This window comes from Schistocerca piceifrons, chromosome 4 (assembly GCF_021461385.2).
Source record: "Schistocerca piceifrons isolate TAMUIC-IGC-003096 chromosome 4, iqSchPice1.1, whole genome shotgun sequence".
Taxonomy (NCBI): Eukaryota; Metazoa; Arthropoda; class Insecta; order Orthoptera; family Acrididae; genus Schistocerca; species Schistocerca piceifrons.
This window is the reverse complement of record NC_060141.1, coordinates 105862812-105890469: the sequence shown is the minus strand read 5'-3', so window position 1 is coordinate 105890469 and position 27658 is coordinate 105862812. Positions and strand designations below refer to the sequence as shown.

At 44.2% G+C, this 27658-nt stretch overlaps 1 protein-coding gene across 1 annotated transcript in view; it reads left to right on the top strand.

Moving 5' to 3' along the window:
- Positions 1-27658, top strand: part of LOC124795635 (nephrin-like) — a 910890-nt gene that overhangs the window by 644403 nt on the left and 238829 nt on the right. Inside the window, exon 6 of the mRNA XM_047259707.1 lies at positions 16274-16425. Within this exon, the coding sequence (XP_047115663.1) occupies positions 16274-16425 (152 nt within the window). The remainder of the gene's footprint in view (positions 1-16273; positions 16426-27658) is intronic.

Genomic DNA, 27658 nt, shown 5'->3' with positions numbered 1-27658 from the left:
CATGAATTTTGTGGACACCAATTCCTTTGTGGATATCCAAATTACGGCAACAAGGACCGATCGTATGAAACCCAGCCTGCTCTGTTCGTTCATTAAATGCACAAGAGCCGCGCAGGATTAGCCGAGCTGTCTGAGGCGTTGCAGTCATGGACTGTGCGGCTGGTCCTGGCAGGGGTTCGAGGAGTCCTCCCTCGGGCATGAGTGTGTATGTTTGTCCTTAGAATAATTTAGGTTAAGTAGTGTGTAAGCTTAGGGACTGATGACCTTAGCATTTAAGTCCCATAAGATTTCACACACACAAATGCACAAGACAGCTCATGAAATTGCTATAGCTCCTCAGTCTAATATGAGGAGTAGCAATAAGCTTCTAAATACAAGGATCATTCTGCTCAGTTGCGCTCATTTACAGGATCTTGTTCAGTTCTATCAGTACTGACAGGCACTATCACAATAATTCCTGCAAAGCAGCAGTTTGAAGTGAGTGTCAATGTACCAGTGAAAGTAGACTCTAGTACTGTCGACCGCTACCAGATGGTGTTGCTGCTTCCCCCATTTGGCGCACTGCAGCAGCACTTGTTCCGGCTTGCAGGTACGCTGGTGGCAATCGATAAGACAACATGGAACAATGTGAACATCGGCAGCAGTGGACAGTGTGGTTTCTGTAGAGAGAAGGAGTCACTGCTTCAGACGTCAACAGGAGTTTAGTAGTCATATTGAGGCCATTTGTGGGAAAACACCACCGAGTTGCAGATTTATGTTCTCTTGGGTATCAGTGTTCAGATACGCAGGGCCTGTGCTGGAGAACGTAAAAGCACTGGGTGTCCGGCCACTGCACGCATACCAGCGCCTAGTGAGTCAATGACTTGATAAAGGGGCACAGACGAATCGCGTTTGATGAACTGGAGAATGCAACAAGGCTATCACGATCAACCCTCCACACCAATATGACGTCAAAATGCAACGGAATATTACCGGAGAAGGGGGAAAACGTAAGGCAGCAGAAAAGAAGGTAATTTGAAAATTGATTAATAGATGGCACTGTATGCGTCATAATACGTAAATGAAAACACCCCTTCCCTTTTCACAAGATGTTTTAATCCCTCCAGTGATGCATGGTTTTTCACATCACTGTTTAATGTCTTTTCTGATTTTATTATGCGGGATGCTATTTTCAAATAACAATGTGAGTTTATCATGGAATAGATTCAGTTTGCTTTTGTTTCATCGTCTTTGGCAGTACTGTCGAGTTTAACTTTAGTCAATGCTTGCGGCTGTTCAAAGGTTTAGTCCGCATTGTTACCTTCTGTTCATCTGAAGTTGAAGAACGTGTGTACACGCCGGGTACGCCACGCCCTCACCATCATGTAGAGACAGACTCGTGCGAAGATATGCCGACACTTAGGGCAGAGTTCTTTTAGGTGTGGCCGGCGTCGATGAGTCATGGTTCTTCCATGAGACTCCAGAAAAGAAACGCCAGTCTATGGAGTGGCAGAGTACCGGGTGTCCTCCTCCCAAAACGTCACGCTTGGGACTATTTGAATAAAAGCAAATGGTGACTTTGTTGATTGACATGGATGTAATACTGCTGGTGCATACTTCCTCCCAATACCACCCTCAAAAGTGATCAGTACCGGGGTTCACCGCACCACTCCATCGACGCATTCAACATTCTCTTCTTTGAAGGGAAATACCCAGTAGATAAGAAAAAAGCTGTGGCTCTCCGTAAGCTTGCAAATATACACTCCTGGAAATGGAAAAAAGAACACATTGACACCGGTGTGTCAGACCCACCATACTTGTCCCGGACACTGCGAGAGGGCTTTACAAGCAATGATCACACGCACGGCACAGCGGACACACCAGGAACCGCGGTGTTGGCCGTCGAATGGCGCTAGCTGCGCAGCACTTGTGCACCGCCGCCGTCAGTGTCAGCCAGTTTGCCGTGGCATACGGAGCTCCATCGCAGTCTTTAACACTGGTAGCATGCCGCGACAGCGTGGACGTGAACCGTATGTGCAGTTGACGGACTTTGAGCGAGGGCGTATAGTGGGCATGCGGGAGGCCGGGTGGACGTACCGCCGAATTGCTCAACACGTGGGGCGTGAGGTCTCCACAGTACATCGATGTTGTCGCCAGTGGTCGGCGGAAGGTGCACGTGCCCGTCGACCTGGGACCGGACCGCAGCGACGCACGGATGCACGCCAAGACCGTAGGATCCTACGCAGTGCCGTAGGGGACCGCACCGCCACTTCCCAGCAAATTAGGGACACTGTTGCTCCTGGGGTATCGGCGAGGACCATTCACAACCGTCTCCATGAAGCTGGGCTACGGTCCCGCACACCGTTAGGCCGTCTTCCGCTCACGCCCCAACATCGTGCAGCCCGCCTCCAGTGGTGTCGCGACAGGCGTGAATGGAGGGACGAATGGAGACGTGTCGTCTTCAGCGATGAGAGTCGCTTCTGCCTTGGTGCCAATGATGGTCGTATGCGTGTTTGGCGCCGTGCAGGTGAGCGCCACAATCAGGACTGCATACGACCGAGGCACACAGGGCCAACACCCGGCATCATGGTGTGGGGAGCGATCTCCTACACTGGCCGTACACCACTGGTGATCGTCGAGGGGACACTGAATAGTGCACGGTACATCCAAACCGTCATCGAACCCATCGTTCTACCATTCCTAGACCGTCAAGGGAACTTGCTGTTCCAACAGGACAATGCACGTCCGCCTGTATCCCGTGCCACCCAACGTGCTCTAGAAGGTGTAAGTCAACTACCCTGGCCAGCAAGATCTCCGGATCTGTCCCCCATTGAGCATGTTTGGGACTGGATGAAGCGTCGTCTCACGCGGTCTGCACGTCCAGCACGAACGCTGGTCCAACTGAGGCGCCAGGTGGAAATGGCATGGCAAGCCGTTCCACAGGACTACATCCAGCATCTCTACGATCGTCTGCATGGGAGAATAGCAGCCTGCATTGCTGCGAAAGGTGGATATACACTGTACTAGTGCCGACATTGTGCATGCTCTGTTGCTTGTGTCTATGTGCCTGTGGTTCTGTCAGTGTGATCATGTGATGTATCTGACCCCAGGAATGTGTCAATAAAGTTTCCCCTTCCTGGGACAATGAATTCACGGTGTTCTTATTTCAATTTCCAGGAGTGTATATAAGAAATTTTCTTGAGACAACTTCAGGTCCACGAGTCAGCGTGGTTTTGGAAAGCTACACTCGTTCGAAACTCGGCCTGCCCCTTTCCTCACATGATATACTGCAAAATATGTATTAAGGGTCTACGTAATTGCCCGATGTGGTATGACCTGTCCTAACCTCTCACCAAGCATGGATAGCTCTGACAAGCTGAAAGTGCCTGCGAACCCAAGCCCTGCTAGGTAAGCAGATCCCAGACACAGTGACGTTTAGACATCAGAATAATAGTGGTTATACATGACCTAAGATGTGACAATGAGGAAGAAGTAACATCTGCCTCAGACCAAACAACCGAACATTTACCTGTACTGAATAATTTTATTACATTAATGACCACAGACAGTGGGTTCACGTCTCGTCTTTGGTGACGAAGGAAGATCCTATGTACTTACGAAGATCCTGTACAGTTAACACAAGAATATCTTAATGAACATAACTTCAAGCAAGACAGACACATCCAAATTTACCAAAACAATTCTTACACTAGCGTAATCTCAAGAGAAAAACAAATACGAATGTAACATCAAGCACTCTGAACTCAAGAAAATTTAGCCCAAGAATATTACACTGATAGTGTTATAGAATGATACAACTGACTGTACGCTGACTACTCTATTGTAGGTGCATAATATCGTCTGTCTTCTGAATGCCTCCCGCGAATTTAGCCCCAAGAGCGCACGGCAATACATGGCTGACATGGACATGAGCGAATGAGAAAAAGTGGACAGATCATCTCCAGTCTAAAGCAGAACTGAAGTGAACACACCCTAGTGACTCCCACACTTTCCGCCTGAGCAACACGGTATTTACTTTGTGCAGACTTTGGCGGTAATTCCCGGCCATGGTTGGCTGTGGAAAGTGTCAGCGGCGGATGCGTCGACGCCTTGTGAACCTGTTGATCTGACAGTTCTCTTCTGGCCTTGATTGGTTGTACAGTCGAAACTGCCCTAAGTTTCGCGAGGCCAGAAACTATGTTTTTGCTTGTCCAAATCAACAGGCTCTGTCCACTCACTAAGGCTGAGCGATGTGTACACTGTTACCCTCAAACGTTATACAGAAGTTGAGTAGCACAGCTCGTAGCTCGTAATCTCCAAGTTGGAGATATTTCAAGATTGTTAACATAACTATGTGTAATATCAGAGACTGGTCAACACATACCGACACAAAATGTCTTTTACGGAGCCGCGACAGAGCCGTCCAGCACATCTCCTCTCTAGGAAAACAGTGATCCGAATTAATCATTCATAATTGCCTACAATGTTGCAGACTTCCTTTCCTCCCTCCACCCTGTAGAATGGGTTCGCCTCCTGCCACAACTAGTGTCGGTCAATAAGTGCATTTGCTGCAACTTACGTCGTATCTTTGCCCAATGAATTTTCAGGAACAAACTGGGGCATCGTAGTTTTTACCCAGTGCAATGAGCATTCGATATTCTTTCATTTAGTAATAAGCTGTGACCAAACAGGAGCTGTCCACGTGGACTTCATGCGTTGTTCACCCGCGTATCGTGTGATATTTGAATGTTAACAACACTCCGAGTGTTTCATGCTGCTGTGCTCCTTTCTGCATCCAAAATGTGGCCTCCCACTGCATTCCTGAGTTCCTTCTTAAGTTAAAAGTGTTTCACAGAGCAAGTGTGGTTCTCATGCTCTGTACATGCGAGTGGCACGTGAATTTTGTTTATGTCAAGTTGATGACTCACTTTCTGCATTCACGTTACCACGTAAATGGAAGTGCTGAGTTCTGCTTTGAGACCACCCAAATGAATACCCGGCAGCATTATGATGTTTACTTAAGTCGAGGTTACATCAGAAGACTCGGCCAACAGCTACTCATTGTTGTGCGGTTGAGTCCGCCGAAAATACCAGGTGCGGTCCGCATGTCACTCTCCTGATTGATCTCGGACAGCGAGGGTTAACTCGTTTACGGCTTTCCTATCACTGTGCCAGCTGTGCCCGTATTGGCTGCGAAACCTTGCTTACACTTCAGTCAACTACTACAGAAATGCTACTTGTTTGTTAACAAAAAGTTAGGTACATTTTATTAGTGTCGAGTTTATTTGAGCCAAACCGCGCGGGATTAGCCGAGCGGTCTTGGGCGCTGCCGTCATGGACTGTGCGGCTGGTCCCGGCGGAGGTTCGAGTCCTCCTTCGGGTATGGGTGTGTGTGTGTTTGTCCTTCGGATAGTTTAGGTTAAGTAGTGTGTAAGCTTAGGGACTGATAACCTTAGCAGTTAATTCCCATAAGATTTCACACACACACACATTTGAGCCACACATGAATTAATTACGCTCTGTTCTACACAAATAACGTCATTCTAAGCAAAGCTTGGCTTATGGAGTATCAAATTCATAGGGTTCTTAAGTAGAATCGATTCCTCGATATAAAAATTATGTTTTTTTTTTTTTCCTTGGTCATCAGTCTACTGACTGGTTTGATGCCTGCCACGAATTCCTTTCCTGTGCTAACCTCTTCATCTCAGAGTAGCACTTGCAACCTACGTCCTCAATTATTTGCTTGACGTATTCCAATCTCTGTCTTCCTCTACAGTTTTTGCCCTCTACAGCTCCCTCCAGTACCATGGAAGTTATTCCCTCATGTCTTAGCAGATGTCCTATCATCCTGTGCGTTCTCCTTATCAGTGTTTTCATCATATTCCTTTCCTCTCCGATTCTGCATAGAACCTCCTCCTTCCTTACCATATCAGTCAACCTAATTTTCAACATTCGTCTATAGCACCACATCTCAAATGCTTCGATTCTCTTCTTCTCCGGTTTTCCCACAGTCCATGTTTCACTACCATACAATGCTGTATTCCAGACGTACATCCTCAGAAATTTCTTCCTCAAATTAAGGCCGGTATTTGATATTAGTAAACTTCTCTTGGCCAGAAATGCCTTTTTTGCCATAGCGAGTCTGCTTTTGATGTCCTCCTTGCTCCGTCCGTCATTGGTTATTTTACTGCCTAGGTAGCAGAATTCCTTAACTTCATTGACTTCGTGACCATCAATCCTGATGTTAAGTTTCTCGCTGTTCTCATTTCTACTACTTCTCATTACCTTCGTCTTTCTCCGGTTTACTCTCAAACTATACTGTGTACTCATCAGACTGTTCATTCCGTTCAGCAGACCATTTAATTCTTCTTCACTTTCACTCAGGATAGCAATGTCATCAGTGAATCGTATCATTGATATCCTTTCGCCTTGTATTTTAATTCCACTCCTGAACCTTCTTTTTATTTCCATCATTGCTTCCTCGATGTACAGATTGAAGAGTAGGGGCGAAAGGCTACAGCTTTGTCTTACAATCTTCTTAATACGAGCACTTCGTTCTTGATCGTCCACTCTTATTATTCCCTCATGGTTGTTGTATATATTGAATATGACCCGTCTCCCCCTATAGCTTACCCCTACTTTTTTTCAGAATCTCGAACAGCTTGCACCATTTTATATTGTCGAACGCTTTTTCTAGGTCGAAAAATCCTATGATTTTTCTTTAGCCTTGCTTCCATTATTAGCCGTAACGTCAGAACTGCCTCTCTCGTCCCTTTACTTTTCCTAAAGCCAAACTGATCGTCACGTAGCGCATTCTCAATTTTTTTTCCATTCTTCTGTATATTATTCTTGTAAGCAGCTTCGATGCATGAGCTGTTAAGCTGATTGTGCGATAATTCTCGCACTTGTCAGCTGTTGCCGTCTTCGGAATTGTGTGGATGATGCTTTTCCGAAAGTCAGATAGTGTGTCGCCAGACTCATATATTCTACACACCAACGTGAATAGTCGTTTTGTTGCTACTTCCCCCAAATGATTTTAGAAATTCTGATGGAATGTTATCTATCCCTTCTGCCTTATTTGACTGTAAGTCCTCCAAAGCTCTTTTAAATTCCGATTCTAATACTGGGTCCCCTACATCTTCTAAATCGACTCCTGTTTCCTCTTCTATCACATCAGACAAATCTTCACCCTCATAGATGCTTTCAATGTATTCTTTCCACCTATCTGCTCTCTCCTCTGCATTTAACAGTGGAATTCCCGTTGCACTCTTAATGTTACCACCGTTGCTTTTAAAGTCACCAAAGGTTGTTTTGACTTTCCTATATGCTGAGTCTGTCCTTCCGACAATCATATCTTTTTCGATATCTTCACATTTTTCCTGCAGCCATTTCGTCTTAGCTTCCCTGCACTTCCTATTTATTTCATTCCTCAGCGACTTGTATTTCTGTATTCCTGATTTTCCCGGAACGTGTTTGAACTTCCTCCTTTCATCAATCAACTGAAGTATTTCTTCTGTTACCCATGGTTTCTTCGCAGCTACCTTCTTTGTACCTATGTTTTCCTTCCCAACCTCTGTGATGGCCCTTTTTAGAGATGTCAATTCCTCTTCAACTGTACTGCCTACTGTGCTATTCCTTATTGCTGTATCTATAGCGTTAGAGAACTTCAAACGTATCGCGTCATTCCTTAGTACTTCCGTATCCCACTTCTTTGCGTATTGATTCTTCCTGACTAATGTCTTGAACTTCAGCCTACTCTTCATCACTACTATATTGTGATCTGAGTCTATATCTGCTCCTGGGTACGCCTTACAATCCAGTATCTGATTTCGGAATCTCTGTCTGACCATGATGTAATCTAATTGAAATCCTCCCGTATCTCCCGGCCTTTTCCAAGTATACCTCCTCCTCTTGTGATACTTGAACAGGGTATTCGCTATTACTAGCTGAAACTTGTTACAGAACTCAATTACTCTTTCTCCTCTTTCATTCCTAGTCCCAAGCCCATATTCTCCTGTAACCTTTTCTTCTACTCCTTCCCCTACAACTGCATTCCAGTCGCCCATGACTATTAGATTTTCGTCCCCCTTTACATACTGCATTACCCTTTCAATATCCTCATACACTTTCTCTATCTGTTCGTCTTCAGCTTGCGACGTCGGCATGTATACCTGAACACACCCTCTGCCCTACCTTCCTATTCATAACGAATCCTACACCTGTTATACCATTTTCTGCTGCTCTTGGTATTACCAGATACTCATCTGACCAGAAATCCTTGTCTTCCTTCCACTTCACTTCACTGACCCCTACTATATCTAGATTGAGCCTTTGCATTTCCCTTCTCAGATTTTCTAGTTTCCCTACCACGTTCAAGCTTCTGACATTCCACGTCCCGACTCGTAGAACGTTATCCTTTCGTTGATTATTCAATCTTTCTCTCATGGTAACTTCCCCCTTGGCAGTCCCCTCCCGGAGATTCGAATGGGTGACGGTTCCGGAATCTTTTGCCAATGGAGAGATCATCATGACACTTCTTCAATTACAGGCCACATGTCCTGTGGATACACGTTACGTGTCTTTATTGCAGTGGTTTCCATTGCCTTCTGCATCCTCATGTCGTTGATCATTGCTGATTCTTCCGCCTTTTGGGGCAATTTCCCACCCCTAGGACAAGAGTGTGCCCTGAACCTCTATCCGCTCCTCCGCCCTCTTTGACAAGGCCGTTGGCAGAATGAGGCTGACTTCTTATGCCGGAAGTCTTCGGCCGCCAATGCTAATATTTATCAAAATTTAGGCAGTGGCGGGGATCGAAACCGGGACCGAAGACGTTTAGATTACGAATTAAAGACGCTAACCCTAGACTACGGGTACCAGACGAGTAATATGAATGTCTTCGGGGACAGGCGACGACCTGTCAGCTGCTATATCTAGTGGAGGAGGCCTTGGATGCTCTTCAAAGGAGGGTGTTCTTCAGTCCAGTAGTCCTCGATGTTTCAACAGTCTCTGAATCAGAGTGGAGGAAGCGGTTCCTGTCTGCTGAACATGTGTGTGTCCCTGTCACATTTTCTCTTCACGAAATTCTATGTCCACGTCAAAGACAATTGTACAGAGCACTTCATCTCCGGATGCATCCGGCAGGATTCGCTCTTGACCCACTTATATTGATTTTGTACGCAGCGGATGTGCGAAAGTCCCAGCTGGTACTCTATTCACAGGGTACAGAGCATGAACCGCTGCTCATCTTGTTCATCAAGCGGTTCCTGCCGCACCCACGCCACTAAACGTCTGAAGAATGGTATCTCTTTTCGGAAGTACTGCTAAATAGCTATTTTCCATCATAGACCGCCATCTCATGTGGGGTGAAAATATGGCTGACCTCCAAATAAGGGCGACCTATATTTGTAACCACGCTATTCCATTCTCAGTCACCGAGTGAGGTGGCGCAGTGGTTACCACACTGGACTAGCATTCAGGAGGACGACGGTTCAATTCCTCGTCCAGACGTCCTGATTTAGGTTTTCCGTGATTTCCCTAAATAATTCCAGGCAAATGCCGGGATGGTTCCTTTGGAAAGGCACGGCTGACTTCCTTCCCCATCCTTCCCTAATCCGAAGAGACCGATGACCTCGCTGTTTGGTCTCCTCCCCCAAACAACCCAACCCCAACTCATTCTCAGTCTGCAACCTTCACTACCGTCACGAGCTGCACTCGCCGTGTATGTGACCACAGTCCATCTATCGTCGAGTAGAAACCCATTGTATGGGGCAACAGAGTGGTGACGAGGCTCCACGGACTCCAGAACAGGATAATCCATTTTGTCCTGCAACTGTCTCAACATTTCCCACCCACTGACATCTGAAGAACCATTTACTTCCTACCCGCTGAAAGTTCCACTGAATTGCATAACTCTTCTACCAGAATCCAGTACAATCAACAAATCACAGCATACACACACTTGAGAAAAAGTGCAATGTCTGAACGCCGTGAAATGGCTCCACATGCTCCGATACTATCGGTATCACCGATAAAGAGCTATCCCAAGCTGAAATGCAAGGCAAGAGAAGCGACCAACCACTTAGGAAACAAAACAGAAAGCCATTCAGTAAGAGGCACAGCTATAGAGGCATGAACTTCACGGAAAATTGGGCAACACGAAAATACCTGTCGTCACTACAGCTTGATTGCTTCGTTGACGATAGATATCCATCGACAATTTTAGAGCGATGTTTTAGAGCATTCTCCTTATAGCCCAGAATATTCCCTAAGAGAAGGATTTTTGGATCAGAAAGCACAACCAAAATGAAAACGGACAGGAAGCGGACGTTATTGACTGCTTAAACCATCTGGCCGCAACTGAGTGTGCAGAAGGCCCAGGAAAGCTTGTGGAGTACTATGACAAACGCTAAAATGTAAACGACAGCACCGTAGAAAAATAGCTAAAATATCATAACATGTAGAATGAGTTTTCTTTTTTTAATTTCAATAAAAATGTCAGGATAGGTAAATGTTCTTTACTTTTAGAACGACTGTCGTATTAAATCCAAAATACTTATCTGAGACCATGGAACTTGCTGAAATGCTGGTCCTCGTCTACACCCTTCAACGTGACACAGTTTTGTAAATATGGGTCACTGTGGTATTACCTAGAAAAAAATTATCTGCGACCATGGAACTTGGCGTTCGTCCTCTTCTATACATTCACACTTCAGTGTGACATAATTTCCCGAATATGGATGACTTGTGGATACCTTGATTGTGAAACTCCAAATTTTGGCTGTTTAGGAAATGTTAAACTTCGAAACACGGCTTGTCGTTATTCTGGGTACATAACGATTTCTTCGTGCCTGGAAAGAGTATGTTAGTTGTTGACGTTTCAGATGAATATGGGGAGGTGACCCAAAATCTGGTAGACCAAAGAAGTAGCATGTCTGTGTCCTGAGCTGCAGAGCTGAGCGTTCTAATGGAACAAAACACCACCCCGGACGGTTTCTTGCGACGCTTAGTTTTGACAACCATCCCTAGCCTCATCATCAGGAGGTATCAGCAGTTTGATCTTGCGACAGTTTGCCCATTATGAGCATTATCTGTTAGTACTAAACCATCAATCAGCATCACCTTGCCCGATGGTGGCTGAGTATGCGCCTTTCTCGGCGGTGATTAATCCACTGTATTCCCCTAATTGTTTTGCTCCTTTCTCTCGGCGTCATTGGGATACACCCAGCAGTATGGTATGGCTATAATGGCTACAGACATCCTCGGAATTGCCGTGACATTGATGTGTAAGATGTTGCAAACCGATACATGACTGATTTTTGAAAACAGATCCATTCGACTAGCACCTCGATAGAGATACATGTGAAGAAAACGGTTCTAAGATGTCTGTTTTGCTTAAGTTTGACCATGAATTTTTATGATAAGTTGATTTGGAGAAAGCATCGTGAAGCAAATTTTGATTACTTCAACGGGAAATATTTTACTCCCACATTCAATGAAAGGAACCAAGTCAATACTTGGTAATAAATCCAAAAATAATAAATGGTAAAATTACCGAAACTGTTTCATAAATAATGATGTAACAGGCTGTAATTTTACTCAGTTATAACTGTGAAAGCCAAATAAACTCGCATTTGGTCATGAGCATGCGACAACAGGAAGTTCTACTGCATGTTAACACAGTTCACGTAGTTTGACATCTGTCAAATGTAAAATTTCCACCTATAGCTGGCCTTGCACCAACAGCGAGAGAGCTGTTTTGTCATGATACGTCGCCGCTCGGAATCTAATGGCGGAAGTCACCATTTAACGTGAGTCTCCACATATAACAATAAAACATGTAAATGTGCTTGGTAAAAATACCACACACATGCATAAAAACGCACCCCTTCACAAGACACATTAATACATGTGCAATAACAGCTATAATAAACAGAAGAAAATAAGCGAGTGGGGAAATAGTGATGACCGCTTTCAAGGAATAAAGAATGTCGAAGACAGGTGAACACGCTTAACAGAAACTCGATTTCTTAAAGAAAAGCAAATATCGGAGAAGTTTCTCACAAGAAGAGAATATGTTACAATTTTAACTGTTTCCCAATGCTTTGAAACTTTTTTCAACGTTAGAAAGAGTGAGAGTTATACATTGCGGCTTATCTGTTCGTAGTCTGTGCGATGTGAGTGTTACAATGGGTCGTCAATGGTGGAAAGGTAATTAAAACAAAATTGTTCAAATGGCCCTAAGCGTTACGCGACTTAACATCAGAGGTCATCATTGCCCTAGACGTAGAACTACTTAAACCTAAATAACCTAAGGACATCACACACATCCATGCCCAAGGCACGATTCGAACCTGCGCGGTTCCGGACTGAAGCACCTAGCACCGCTCGGCCACTGCGGCCGGCTGATTAACACAATTCCATCATTCAAGAAACTACAGTGGATATATAGACTCGCTTAGTATTTGATTCTTCTGGCGGCAGTATCATTCTCTGTTGTAATCCTTTGTTTAGAGGGCGGTGAGACGTAAGTGTTACTGTAAAAATCCAAGTTCATGTGTGTCCGGTTACGACGTTCCTTACACACACGATTCTATTACCAGAGTCTCATATACACTACTGAGACGATATAGCATTTACTTTAACTCACCGATCCGGAATCTTCGTTACATCGGCTTTTAACACGAGTATCTCGATCTCGAATTCACAGTTGTGGTGAAAATAGTGCCACTCGTAATAAACAGTTCAAATGTCCGTATGAGGCAGTTAATGTTTTAACAAGTGCAGAAATTCAATGTCCGCCCCTGGTAGCTGAGTGGTCAGCGCGACGGAATGTCATGCCTAACGGTCCCGGTTCGATTCCCGGCTGGGTCGGAGATTTTCTCAGCTCAGGGACTGGGTGTTTTGTTGTCCTTATCATCATCATTTCATCCCCATCGACACGCAAGTCGCCGAAGTGGCGTCCACTCGGAAGTCTTCCACCAGGCGAACGGTCTACCAGACGGGTGGCCATAGCCACAAGGCATTTCAATTCAGTAAGTTGCAAACATGATAAGAATTTTAAAGTACATTACTTCATGCCACTGAGACAGATGCAAACGTTCGGTTCCGCAGTGACACTCACTGCCAATTCGCATTTACATTGACACTGCCATTCATAAAAATCCGCGAATCTCATAGAGTTTAAACATTCTAACCTTTTCTACCATACAAAATACGGGAGAACTGCTGAATATCAGTAACGTCCTGCCACTATATTTCGGCGCAGAGTCTTCTGGCCATCTTCAGGTGAATGCCACTGTAGTAGTACTGGCAAGTACGCGCTGAGCTCCGCTATTTAAAGCCATACTGAGGTGACATTGCGCATGCGCTGCTCAGCGTGTGCGTTCATAACTCCGTGCGCTGCGCGTCGCGCCCTCCGCGGTGAAAGCTTGGCTTATCGATATCAGGTCGATTTTCATCTTTATGCAGATAACTACGTCGACTACGAAGTTTCTCTATAACAGGATTCCAAGCAGAGTTTAGCTCATAACCGCTATCTCGATTGATGAGAGTCTCGTTGTCAGACAATCTTAGTTCCACAGATTCATTGATAATCGAGCTCCAAAAGTTTGATGTGTCGTTGTAATTCATGGAATGGTCTGTGGAAATACAATGTTCGGCGATTGCGGACTTGGTGGGTTGGAGAAGGTGAGTATGTAGTTGGTGTTCCACAATGCGTTCCTGCACAGTTCGTGTTGTTTGCCCTATATATGACTTGCCGCATTTACACGGAATTTTGTAAACACCTGATTTACGCAGGCCCAGGTCGTCTTTAACGGATCCCACCAGTGATGAAATTTTGGAAGGACGGCGAAAGATGACTCTCACTTGATACTTTCTCAACATTCTGCCTATCTGTGAAGAAATATTCCCAATAAATGGTAGATACGCAGTCGACCAAAAGGCCTCTTCCTCTTCCTTGTTACGTCGTTTGTAGGTCTTCATCACTCTGTTCACTTGCCTAGTTGAAAAGCCATTCTTCAGAAATACTTCTTGTAGGTGTTCTAGTTCCGCTTGAAGACTGTCGGCGTCAGAGATAGTGTGGGCACGGTGGATCAAGGTTTTGAGAACGCCCATTGTTTGTGCTGGATGGTGGCAACTAGTAGCTTGTGGATACAGATCTGTATGAGTGGGCTTTCTGTACACCGAGTGACCAAATGTGCCATCACTCTTCCGTCGCACCAAGACGTCTAAAAATGGCAAACAACCACCGTCTCTACCTCCATGCTAAACTGTATGTTTTCATGTATGGAGTTCCAGTGACCAAATTCTTGGAGACGATCCAGACCATGAGGCCACTCTATAAAAGTGTCGTCAACGTATCGCCAAAATACTGTCGGTTTAAAAGTGGAACAATCAGTACGCCGCGAAAGCTTTAAACATCAAGTCTAACCTTTTGTTTCTGATCGTTCACATTTATATTTAGTCCAAACTACGCAAGAAACACAAAAACGCGTCTGTAAAATTGGTGTTGGTTTCTGTCCTACGAGGCAATAGAATGGTTTACAATACACACAGGTACACGCCACGCCACTCGACATCCACTGACTCTCAGTCTTCAACAGTAACTAGCGATACCGCTGTCACATCACAGTTCGTTTAACAGTTATGCATATGAAATTTGTATGCATGTTGCCTAATTGGGCAATGGATTCGCCTTCTTCAGTGGTGATGCAAGTGTATGTCAGATCTCCGGCGGGAATCTCAAAGTAGCGAGCATAGAGGAAATGGGCAGGGACTTCACATAGGCAAAGCTCGGTGGTAGTGTACGTCGGCCGTGAGGCGTGGTGAGATAGTCCGCGCAGTGACGGTAACACTGTGTCATCATCGATGGAAGCCAGCACGGTAGCTCAACGTGTTCGGTCAGAAGGTTAGTTGCCTTCTGTAAAAAAAAAAAAAAAAAAAAAAAAAAAAAAAAAAAAAAAAAAAAAAAACTGAGTGAACGGATCAACGATGAACTTTAAGAAGTGTCATTGGACGTCCGCCCCGAACATACACAACGAACAAAATGAGATCAGAAAAAAATGGCGTAGTAGAAGGTACTGGGTTCGAATCCTTCTCCAATACGAATTTTCACTCGTCGCCTCTGATTCCGCGTTATGTCCCGTTAGCTGATATCAGTAATTGTTTATCTTTCCTGTCATCTCTTCATCTTCAATTTACATGTAATATGAAAAGTAGCTACACATAATGTATTGAACAATAGACTTACAAAGTAGATAAACCGTATGTTGAAATTTTGCATACTTAGTTAAAAACCCAAAAAAATCAAAATAGTCATATTTCATACTATGGAACAAAACAAAACTATTGCAGACCATCTAAGATATATGTAAAGAGTAAACGAAAAAGATGAAAAGAATGTAGAAAAAATTTTAAGTCGCAGTCTTCACATGCAGTGGTCTCGGAACACAATGTAATTCACCTTCAATATTTCCGCTTCTTTATAGTCATTGTCTGACACTCTTTACTTCGTAATTCGGACCTACTTGACCACACTGGACATACCTGCTAAACCTAACCGCCCTCTAATTCGACAGTGGAGTGTTGCCGTAAACTGCCGCTAGCTCAGCATGGACGGCTGCTGCGTTGTCACCCTTAAACTGAACAAAAGCAATTACCACAAAACGCTCCACTTCATCAACGGTCTGCGCCGTTTTGTTTCGTCCTGCAGCTGTATGAAGCTGGGAATTCATTGTGTACAAAGAGTGGAGGCACGTACTATTCAACCACGATATTATTACAGCTAGCCATTACCAGCGCACGCTGTGATATTACAGTAAACAATCACAGTGGTGACTAAGAAAAACTCATAGCACTGTCATTGCTTTCACTTGGCAAATGGTATCTTTATACATCTGTTGTATTATTTTAATCAAGGAAGGGTTTATGTTTGCCGTATGTAGTGCTCTCCAAAGTAATTTTCTTGGAACAGTATCATACGCTTTTTGTAGATCTATGAAAATTAATCCTATATTTTTTTATTTTTCCCTATGTTTCTCCAAAATCTGTCGTAATGTGAAAATATAACCATAACTGGATACGCAGATTATCTGAAATCTTGGTTTTCAGCAGTCTAACGATCAATTGCCAAGGTTGGCATTCAGTGGTTAGAGTGCTGACACGTAAGGTTTCATATAATCTGTAGCGTTCATGTCACCGATATTGTTCATTCCTCCAGCTTTGTCTGTCAGGTATCCAACTTAGACACAGCTCCGGGCCAGTAGAGAGACGTGACCGTTGTTGGTGCTTGCAGTGCGGCCCCTGGATGTGCGGCTGCTGGGGGTGGGGCAGCCGCTGTCTGCCGGCCGCCGCTACGACCTGCTGTGCCAGTCCTCTGGGTCGCGGCCGCCCGCCAAAATCACCTGGTGGCTCGACGGTGCCAGACTCGACGGCTCAAAAGAGACGGTAAGCTGAGTTTGCTCACATCTGACGCTCAACTCTAGTGGAACTCCACTAATTCAGCAAGTAAATAATGTGTTCGTCCACCTCCGGCCGTTACCCAACCACTTAATCGGCTTGTTGTTGATTTATAGGGTCGTTGGATGTCATCCTGAGGGACATCGTGCCCAATTTCATGCGACTGGCGCGTTAGATCCCCAAAATCCCGAAATGAATGGAGAGTCCTGCCCATAATGCTCCAAATATTTCCAATGGAGCAGACATCCGGCAACCTTTCTGGACAGGGCAGGGTTTGGAAATCACGAAGACAAGCAGTAGAAACTCTCGCAGTTTGTGAGTGGGCATGTAATGTAAACGGGTCCTTCTATCTAATGAAATGCTATCCCACTCCCGGTTGTCGAACCATATGGAACCCGACAGTCATGTTGGTCCCATTGCTTCGGGGCAGGACTCACCAATGAAGATAGTTCTACTCCAGTCAATGCGATCCCAAGCTGAAGACGTGTGTGGAGATGGCCCTGACATCGGTGGGATACCAACTTGGCGGTCGCCTGCCGTACGGTCCGGCAACCATTTCTTTACACAGCAGCACCCTTTGCCTTGTCATGCTGGGCATCCTTATAGCACAGCGGTACGTGGAATATTCCACGCCCCGTTTTGTTGCCCTTCGCGGCAAGTTGTCTGGGCTTACATTACATGCCCGCCCACACAGAGCGAGAGTTTTTACGTCTGGTTCTGGTGCTTGCCGCACTAGACCTTAGCCAAAAGGATCGCCTGATTTCTCCTCTGTTAAGAATGTTCGCAGCATTATGGGCAGGGGCATTCAGTCGTCTCGGGATTTTGACAATGTAACGCGGCAACTGCACAGAATTTTGTCTCCGTCAGGAGGACGTTCAACAACTCTATCAGCCAGTTTCAAGCCAAATAACTGCTTGCATAAAGGCCAGAGGTGGACCAACGCGATATTTACTTCCTGGTTGGTGAAGTTATTTCTCTTGAATAAATCATCCAATTTTTCTGAAATCATTTGTTTGTCTGTACACGTTATTAACAACTACCGATTTCCGTCTCATTCGGATAATTCCTTCGTGGTGCGTCGCATTCTTTTATATAGACTTCCTGTGCGCAGGTACACAGTATAGCTCATTGGTGGTACAGTCAACACGTGGGAGGTGTTAGCGTCAGATCTCAGTTGCGCTCTCCGCCATCCCTCGTCAATTACATTATGGGAGGTCATGTGTAGTTTTACATCCCTCTGCACGATGTGAAACGTTGTCTGTGGCCTTAAACAAGCAGCGGTCCCAGATGTTTGTCGAATTTTCCCGATGATAACTCAAATTAGAGCTACTTAATTTGTCTCCAAAATAATTTAGTCTCCGATTTCGTGGTGGCCATCCTGCCTATTTTTGGCGAAGCCGACCCAGTGTAATGACTGGAGAGCCTGTCAACTATCTTTTCAAAAGCCTTTATACTCAACCAATGCACAGTTGAGTCACAGTTTGTTCATCATAGCTTTCGTTCCTTACCGAAGAAACTTCATTAACATGCCAACACACCCTTAATGCTAGAACTCTTCACTGTGCCACTCTCCAATGGAGCGAGGGGAAAGCGACTGTCTATACCCCTCTGTGCGAGCTCCAGTTCTCTCAGTAGAATCGTTCTGCAGTCAGCCGCAAATGCCGGTTCTCTAAATCTCATCAGTAGTATTTCACGGAAGAAGGTTTTCCCTGCGGGAATTTCCAGTTGACTTCAGGAAACATCTCCTTGACACTTACATATACTGATCGAAACTGATGGCAACAAACCTAGCAGCAGGCCTGGTGTTCCATACGCGACCACCTTTGTGGGTGGGTTACATTTCCTAAAATTCTCCCAATAAAGCGAAATCAATCCTTCGGCTTCTCTACTACCGACAAAATGTCATCGTTCCATTTCATATCGCTGTCCAACATTGCATACAGATATTTAATCGACGTCATTGCGTCAAAAAGCACACAGTCAAAACTGTTTGCGAATATTAAATAATTGTCTTTCTTGCTTGCCTGCATTAAGTTACTATTTCCGGTATTTACGGCAAGAAACCATTCATCGCAGCAAATAGAAATTATGCCTCAATCATCCTGTATCCTCCTGCCGTTAGGCAGCCATGACACTTTCCCGTACTCTAAAGGGTCATCAGTAAACAGTCAAGAGATATCCGCTCACTCAGTCCGTCAGGTCGTTTGTGTATACAGATAACAAGAAAGGTCCTATCATATTTTACTGGGACATTCCTGACTATAGCGTCGTGTTGGAAGAACACTCACCGTCCAGGACAACATGATTGCGCGGTGAAGTACCTTACACGTATTACAAGTATCGAAGCTCTTTGAAATTTGTAGTGGTACCTTTTAAAAATGTGTATTTCCATATAATATTGAAAATAACGTGAGGAAGTTTCCTCATTTCAATGGTATACACAACACAAATCAGTTTAGCTTCTTGTAGGGTGTCGGTATACCAGTCCAGTCCAGAGAGCAACTACTTACGATTTCTGCTACGGCATTTCACACCTTTCATTCAGCTAGATACGATTTCTGCTGTGCTGTTTCATATCTATCATTGTGTCTCTTCACTCTTAACTAACAACTTTAGAACTGACGATTGGATGAAATTTCATGAGCTTATTTGTTTGTTTCTGTCTGTGTTTGCGTGTGATGGAGAGAGAGAGAGAGAGAGAGAGAGAAAGACAGGGGAAGAGAGAGGGAGGGGGAGAGAGAGAGAGAGAGAGAGAGAGAGAGAGAGAGAGAGGAGTGTAGAATGATGAAGAGTTAGTGTGATCTTGAGTTTTAGGGAACCAGAGTCTTTCGATTGTTTTAACTCGTGCTTACACATTTATGGGTTTGTTGGCGTTCGCCCAGTAACACGTATTATCATCGACAGAAAGCAGCAATGTTAATCAGTACGTGTTGCTAGCTTGTTGACATCGCAATGAAGATTCTTCTCTAAAAATCTCAAGCTCTCGTAATGGTACTGTCCCTGGAAGTGTAAAATATTGCGTGAAATCGATATTCAGGAGACACGGATGGACTCATTATTACGTTTTTCTTTTTTCAATGAATTTCATTTCTGCAATTTGTCAGGCTGTCTGCTGAGGGTAAGACGAATGGTCTTAATCAACAGGGCGACAGTGGGACATTGCTATCTCAGTTTGTCTAACGTACATGTAAGGACAGAGCGCAATGGAATATTAAATTCTCAGCAGCAATTACCCTCTCTGGGAGCAGAAACATCATCATTGTAGGAACAGCTTAGTTTACTGACTGGAAGGTGCATCTAGAAGATAGCAAAAAAATTGGCCACCATTGAATCCGAACTCGATACATAAAACGGTGTAGACTTCACCTTACAAGCTCCGTATTAGTTAACTGTTATCTGTGTTTAAATACTTTTTAAACAGTCTACCGTTCAAATAGCAGAAAATCTTACATCTGTTATTCGTATTTGTACCTTTGATAACGACAGCGTGTCCTAAACAATTTGGCAATAGATAATCGTTATTACTACTATGTTGTGTTAACACACTGCCCACAATGTGCGATACCAATTGGAGGAGGGGCGGGGGGAGTATATTTTCTGCCGGTCGCAAAAATAATTCAGTAATTGTTGTTGAATTTTACTAAAAAATACTTTTTACCGAAATAGTGATCTGAAAGTAGAGTCCAGAACCCGAAAATATCTTTTAGCATACTCTTAGCAGTATCAAATCACTTTCAACAACGTGTACTACCGACGGCAAAGCGGGGGGGGGGGGGGGGGGGGGGAACTTGAATAAGAGTTCATTATAAGCAATGAATCTTTCACTTCTTTTTGAGAACATATCACAAAACCTATTCAAAAGGTGGACACAAAGTTCCTACTTAATGACAATAGTAGGATTTTCACGACACGTTTGGAATACTTTGTGATAGATCAGTCGCTATGACCTCTAACTCTCACAAATACACGTCTGAAACCACAATTCGATCTCTCAGATACGTGACTCCATTACCAGAGACAAATCTTCCAGTAATTTGTAATAATCGGTGTATCACACTGTATAGTCTGCGTCATTCCCTTGTTAACTAATTGCATTGCGTAAATTTTCTGCTATAACTGTATTCTAACACTAAAATAATTGTGCACTAATTGTTCAAACATTGTTGAAAATGTGACACTAGCTCAATGGTTGTTGGTTGGTTGATTTAGGGGAAGGGACCAGACAGCGAGGTCATCGGTTCCATCGGATGTGGGAAGGATGAGGAACGAAGGGACCATCCAGGAATTTTGCCTGAAGCATTTAGAGAAATCACGGAAAACCTAAATTAGGAAGGCCGGACGCGAGTTTGAACCGTCGTCCTCCGGAATACGGGTTCAGTGTGCTAATTACTGCGCCACCTCGCTCAGTACTCACAAGGGAACCTCCCCATCGCACCCCCCTCAGATTTAGTTATAAGTTGGCACAGTGGATAGGCCTTGAAAAACTGAACACTGATCAATTGAGAAAACAGGAAGAAGTTGTGTGGAACTGTGAAATAATAAGCAAAATATACAAACTGAGTAGTCCATGGGCAAGATAGGCAACATCATGAATAGCGTGAGCTCAGGAGTGCCGTGGTCCCGTGGTAGCGTGAGCAGCTGCAGAACGAGAGGTCCTGAGTTTAAGTCTTTCCTCGAGTGAAAAGTTTACTTTCTTTATTTTTGCATAGTTATGATCTGTCCGTTCATTGACGTCTCTGTTCACTGTAATAAGTTTAGTGTCTGTGTTTTGCGACCGCATCGCAAAACCGTGCGATTAGTAGGTGAAAGGACGTGCCACTCCTATGGGAACCGAAAACATTTGATCCCAAGGTCATAGGTCAACCGATTCCTCCACAGGAAAACACTTCTGATACATTCACATGACAGGAATATGTTGTCGACCCACCTAACTTGTACACTTGGCGAATGGGTAAAAAGATTCTTCTACCTTGCCCGATTTAGGTTTTCTTGTGGATGTGATAATCACTCCCAAAAAAGTGATGAAAACATAAGAGTTTGTCACATAAACTGAAAATAAAAAATTAAACTTTTCACTCGACGGAAGATTTGAACCAAGGACTTCTCGTTCCGCAGCTGCTCACGTCACCACGGGACCACGGCGCTCCTGAGATCATACTGTCCTAGACGTTGCCTATCTTCCCCATGGACAACTCAGTTTGTATATTTTGCTTATTTTTTCACAGTTCCACACAACTTCTTCCTGTTTTCTCAGTTGATCTGTGTTTAGTTTTCAAGGCCTATCCACTGTGCCAACTTATAACTAAATCTGAGGGGGGTGCGATGGCGAGGTTCCCTTGTCAGTGGTTGTCAAACGTTTTTGCTCAAGAGCTGATACAGACGTTGTGAGGCCGCACTTCGGGCCGGAAATGTACTGATCGTACTATTAGTTGGCAACCTACATAAATTAGTATGTTTTGAGTCCTCAGTAGACTATCTATTGCAAGGGCGCAATAAGTTGGCCACTAGCCCGCTAATAGGCCCTCTAATCACTAAAAGTTAGCATCATTCGAAACATATTCTCAGTCTGAGGCTGCCAGCCTCAGCGACTCCAAAGCTCTGACGCTGTAATTACCAGACGACGTTGTGTTGTGTTGACTGTGTGAATGGATGTTTGACTGGTTGATAACAGTAACAGTGTTTATATTTGAATGCAGTATGAGAAACCATCACAGAAGTTTACTACAGCAGCCATTATTTAATCAGTCTAGGTGACGCAGGAGTTAGCACACTGGCGTCGCGTTCGGGAAGACAACGGTGTCCGCACCTCGTGGTCTAGCGGCTGCCGGCACTGTAGCTCAGCGTGTTCGGTCGGAGGTCTGGCTGCCATCTGTAACAAAAAGCCTAGGTAAAGGAATCAGCAGTGAACTTGAACGGGTGTCAAGTGGCGTGCGACGTCCGCCCAGAGCAAATGCAACGAATAAGATGAAAAGGAAGATGGCCAGCTTAGCTGTTCTGTGGCCCCCTTTTTCGATTCACGGCCGGGTCGGGTGTCGGATATTTTCTGAGCCCGGAGTCCGGGTGTTTGTGTTGTCCTAATGATTTCATCATCATTCAGAGAAGTGGCGAGGCTGGACTGTGTACAGATTGGAATTTTGTACGGGCTCTGATGACTACGCAGTTCAGCACCCCAAAAACCAAACTTCATCATTATCGTCATCATCAGGATAACATTTGAAATCCGATTCCGCCCGTATAGATTTAAGTTCTCCGCGATTTCCTCCCCCATCGTTGAAACATTCCAAGCTTGTGCGTCGTCTCTAACGATCTCCATTTAGACGAGACGTTAATCTTCCTTCCATCCTTAACGTAATTCCATATTCCTTGCTACAAAATTGTACTGCATTTGAATGTGATCGTCTCTGCAATGTGCATTTACGAATCTGTGTCACTTGCATTTCAAAATTTTGACCATAGCAGGAGCCGGCCGCAGTGGCCATGCGGTTCTAGGCGCTACAGTCTGGAACCGCGCAACCGCTACGGTCGCAGGTTCGAATCCTGCCTCGGCCATGGATGTGTGTGATGTCCTTAGGTTAGTTAGGTTTAAGTAGTTCTAAGTTCTAGGGGACTGATGACCAAAGAAGTTAAGTCCCATAGTGCTCAGAGCCATTTGAACCATAGCAGGAGATCAATACGCGTCACGCATGCCCTTGAATTGTCAGTAAGGAAGAGAAGGAATAAAACATTCCTCGTCTCACATTTTATAACCCTGTGGTAGTCAACCTGATTCATACCGCCCACTGACGGACGTCCCATCATTCATGGTGGGCGATTGGGGCTAAAGATAATTTCATTACGTTTTCATACAATTTTGACGATGTATTTGGTAAGTAATTTTTATTATTATTATATGCTTTAACGTGCTGCAATTCTGCTTTATGAATTTTATAACTTAGAGTTACTTTCCTACTTTATCGAATTTTCTCTTTTTCAGAGTACTGAAGGAACGATTTGTTTTATTGCTAAAAAAATTCAACAGCCTAGATCGTATAAATAATTTTTTCATTTAAGACGATCGATTTTGACACAGTTCGCTGTCATATTCAGGTCTTCAAAATTGTCTGACCTCTAGTGGCCGCGCTACTTTTACCTCTGCCCACGAGGTAAGCGGCCAACTATACTTAGCTCACCGCCGAATTCACCAATGTCAATTTAAATTAAGCACTACTGTCTCTGTAAGTATTTTTGTTTGTTATTGAGCAGTAAAACTACACTCTAAGAAGCTCATAACGTTAGTTGACTGACGTTTTTGAATGCAGATGTTGGTAGTTACATGCATAATATTATAAAACGAAGATGAGAACCGCTAGCCACTCGTAAACACTGATGAACCGAAACATTATGGACAACTGCTTAAAAGTTTATTTGTTCGTCTTTGTAATGAAATTCAACACCGTTTTTGCGTATCAGGGATCCGACAGTTTGTTGGTAGGTTTGTGGAGGTATGTGGCGTTAAATGTCTTCGCACATGTCATGTAATTCGCGTAAATAACGAGACGCTGATTTGCGTACGCAGTGATGGCTCCCGACTGCGATCCGGGTGAGTACCATAGGATTAAGGTCAGTCGAATTGGTCGCCGAGACATCAACGTGAGTTCACTGTAATGATGTTCAAACCACTGGCTCCGAGACAAGGACAATTACACTGCTGAAAGATGACATCGCAGTATTGGAAGACGTCATGCATGAAGAGATGCACTCGGTACGCAGGTGTTCAAATGGTTCAAATGGCTCTGAGCACTATGGTACTTAACTTCTGAGGTCATCAGTCCCCTAGAACTTAGAACTACTTAAACCTAACTAAGCTAAGGACATAACACACACCCATGCTCGAGGCAGGATTCGAACCTGCGACCTTAGCGGTTGCGCGGTTCCAGACTGTAGCGCCTAGAACCGCTCGGCCACTCCGGTCGGCTTTCGCTGGTCTCACCGTGTCTTCGATTACTATCACAAGTCCCATGAAAGCGTAGGACAATGTTTCTCACAGCATAATACCGCTCCTGCGAGCGTGCGTCCGTGGCGTGCTACACGTTTCCAGTCGCAGTTCACCTCGACGAAGGCGTTTGTGGAGACGACCGTCGACCTAATGTCATTCACCCAGAGAGCTGACACGTTTCCATTGATCGACGGCCGAATGCCGATGGTTCCGTGCCCACTGAAATCGTAATTGGCGAAATCGTTAAGGTTAATATGTGAACTCGTAGGGGCGGTCTGCTGCAGAGTTCCATGTTCAACAATGTACAATGAACGGGGTGCTCCGAAACACTTAAGCGTGCACCAGCATTGTGCTCTATCGACAGATATGCCACAGATCACCATCTATCCTACTTCTAAAGAACAGAGAAGCCTCCGAACACCACGTTCTGTGAAGAGACGGTGGACGTACAACCATTTAGCGCCTACTGGAAGTTTTACTGTCGTTCTACCTCTTTCCTTAGTTGCTCACTAAAGTAGTACGTGAACATTCGACCAGCTTCGAGGTTTCGAGATACTCGTTTACACGTTCCGCGTAACAATAACCTGCCCTTTGTCAAAGTTGCTTATTTCAACGTTTTTCCCCATTTGCAGCCCATATCATCGCTAGGGTGATCCCACTTCCGTGTCTGCTCCGCTTACATACTTTCGTTACCGCGTCATGTGCAGGCAACACCTCTAGGCATCATCTAACGTCACGGTGGGCAGTGGTCATCATGTTTTGGCTTATCAGTATACTTGATTCGGACCGCATGCGGCCCGGACGCCTCAATTTGACAACCAGTGGTAGAGCTACTTTGTCTCACTTCCGTGATATACAGCATGCAAGCTGTGTATGTACATAAAAATCGAGGCTGCTTCGAGTATAGAATTTTCATACAGATTCACAGTTAACAAAAGTACTTTTCCATCTGTAATGGTTACGAGAAATTTAAAAAATTGATATATTCGATTCCTCTAGAGGAGAATTCTTTATACTTGTGGCATATCTGGAAAGACATGTTGCAGTAGCACGTATATTGAGTCGTAATCAAAGACTGACAACAACGCTTATAATATCAAGAACACTAAATCTGTTCCGGAGTAGTTTATTCTAATCTCATCACAAAGTTGTGTTTGAGGAGTATTTCATATCAGATTACCTATTCTCCTCGGTAGGTTCCTTCGTATTGTGGCTGTTTATGCAATCATTTCTTACCAACACATGAAACTTTGTAACGTCCCCTTTGAACAATTATACATAACTGTGCTTAAACTGACACACAATATTTTGTTAGCGCAACGCAATCTGACTTTTAAAATTCCCTACAAAAGAATGGCCCTGACTGACATTAAACTATACCTTTCACAAATCACTTACCTCACAAAAATCTTCGCTGCTCAAGCTACTGCAATACAGCGAGCGCCACTACTGCCAGCTAAATAAAAGATTCAAACTATGGAAGGCACTAACTACTGATAGGGATAGTTAGCAAATCAAAGATATTAATAGAGAACAAACAATGTATTTACCTTGATATCATCATATATAAATATGTAAGTAGGCTGTTTAGGTTTTTTTATTGGTAACGCCACCTCTGTATGAAAATCACTGGCTGTGCTGTGTGCAGTCTGTGGCTGCTTTGCATTGTTGTAATACTCGCCATTGTAGTGTTAGGCAGCTGGCCGTGAACAGCGCGTAGCGTTGCGCAGTTGGAGGTGAGCCGCCAGCAGTGGTGGATGTGGGGAGAGAGATGGCGGAGTTTTGAAATTTGTCATGAACTGCTATATTTATATATGATGATATCAAGGTAAATACATTGTTTGTTCTCTATTAATATCTTTGATTTACTAACTATCCCTATCAGTAGTTAGTGCCTTCCATAGTTTGAATCTTTTATTTAGCTGGCAGTAGTGGCGCTCGCTGTATTGCAGTAGCTTGAGCAGCGAAGATTTTTGTGAGGTAAGTGATTTGTGAAAGGTATAGTTTAATGTTAGTCAGGGCCATTCTTTTGTAGGGAATTTTAAAAGTCAGATTGCGTCGCGCTAACAAAATATTGTGTGTCAGTTTAAGCACAGTTATGTATAATTGTTCAAAGGGGACGTTACAACCTTAATGAATCTGAAGCTACACTTTTCTCTGATTTAATTGTTAAGCAGCATAAACAATAACACCTCACGTAAAATAATTTAGTTTGAAAGAAATCAGTGTCGCTGCCATCTAATTACTCCAAGAGAATAAATGATAACGAAGAAAATGTTCAAATGTGTGTGAAATCTTATGGGACTTAACTGCTAAGGTCATCAGTCCCTAAGCTTACACACTGCTTAACCTAAATTACCCTAAGGACAAATACACACATCCATGCCCAAGGGAGGACTCGAACCTCCGCTGGGACCAGCCGCACAGTCCATGACTGCAGCGCCTTTGACCGCTCGGCTAATCCCGCGCGGCGTAAAGGATAACGCCTACGACACTACTTAACCTTGTAAATATGGAGGAAGTCATCTGCTTACGATCATTAATGAGGTACTGAGTCCCACAAAAGTTAACGTACCTTTGCAGGAACGTTGCTTATTAGGGAAAGGAAATCTGACAACTGAAACGCCTACCACACCTATTTTGATCAGTTAGCGTTACTCGCCTCATCTGCAGTCAATACGGCTGCAACGCACCTACCACTGACCGCAGGTTGAAATAAAGAGTAGTGGTGTGCATTCGTTTTTGAACTGGGACGGGATGCAATGAACGCCTCAGTCCTGTCCTCCAGTAACATACACCACAGTGTCTAAAAATAAAGTCAGTTTCAGATTTTGAGGTAAGCTTGTTTGGTTGAATTATACACGGCCTTGCGAGAAGAAGTTATATAGACTACTCTGACAAAGCTTAAGTAATTTAGATGTATCCAATATTTCAGCCGCAGTTATGTTTGCAGAGTGATTCTTTATTAATTGGGAAAAGAAAATTGGCCCGATGATTTGACCGAGCGGCTCTGGGCACCTCAGTCTGGAACCGCGCGACCACTACGGTCGCAGGTTTGAATCCTGCCTCGGGCATGGATGTGTGAGATGTCCTTAGGTTAGTTAGGTTTAAATATTTCTAAGTTCTAGGGGACTGATGACCTCAGATGTTAAGTCCAATAGTGCTCAGAGCCATTTTTTGAGAAAAAATTTGAGCCGTACAGACAAGAAACGACTACAAGCTCTTATCACCGCCAGGACACGTGGA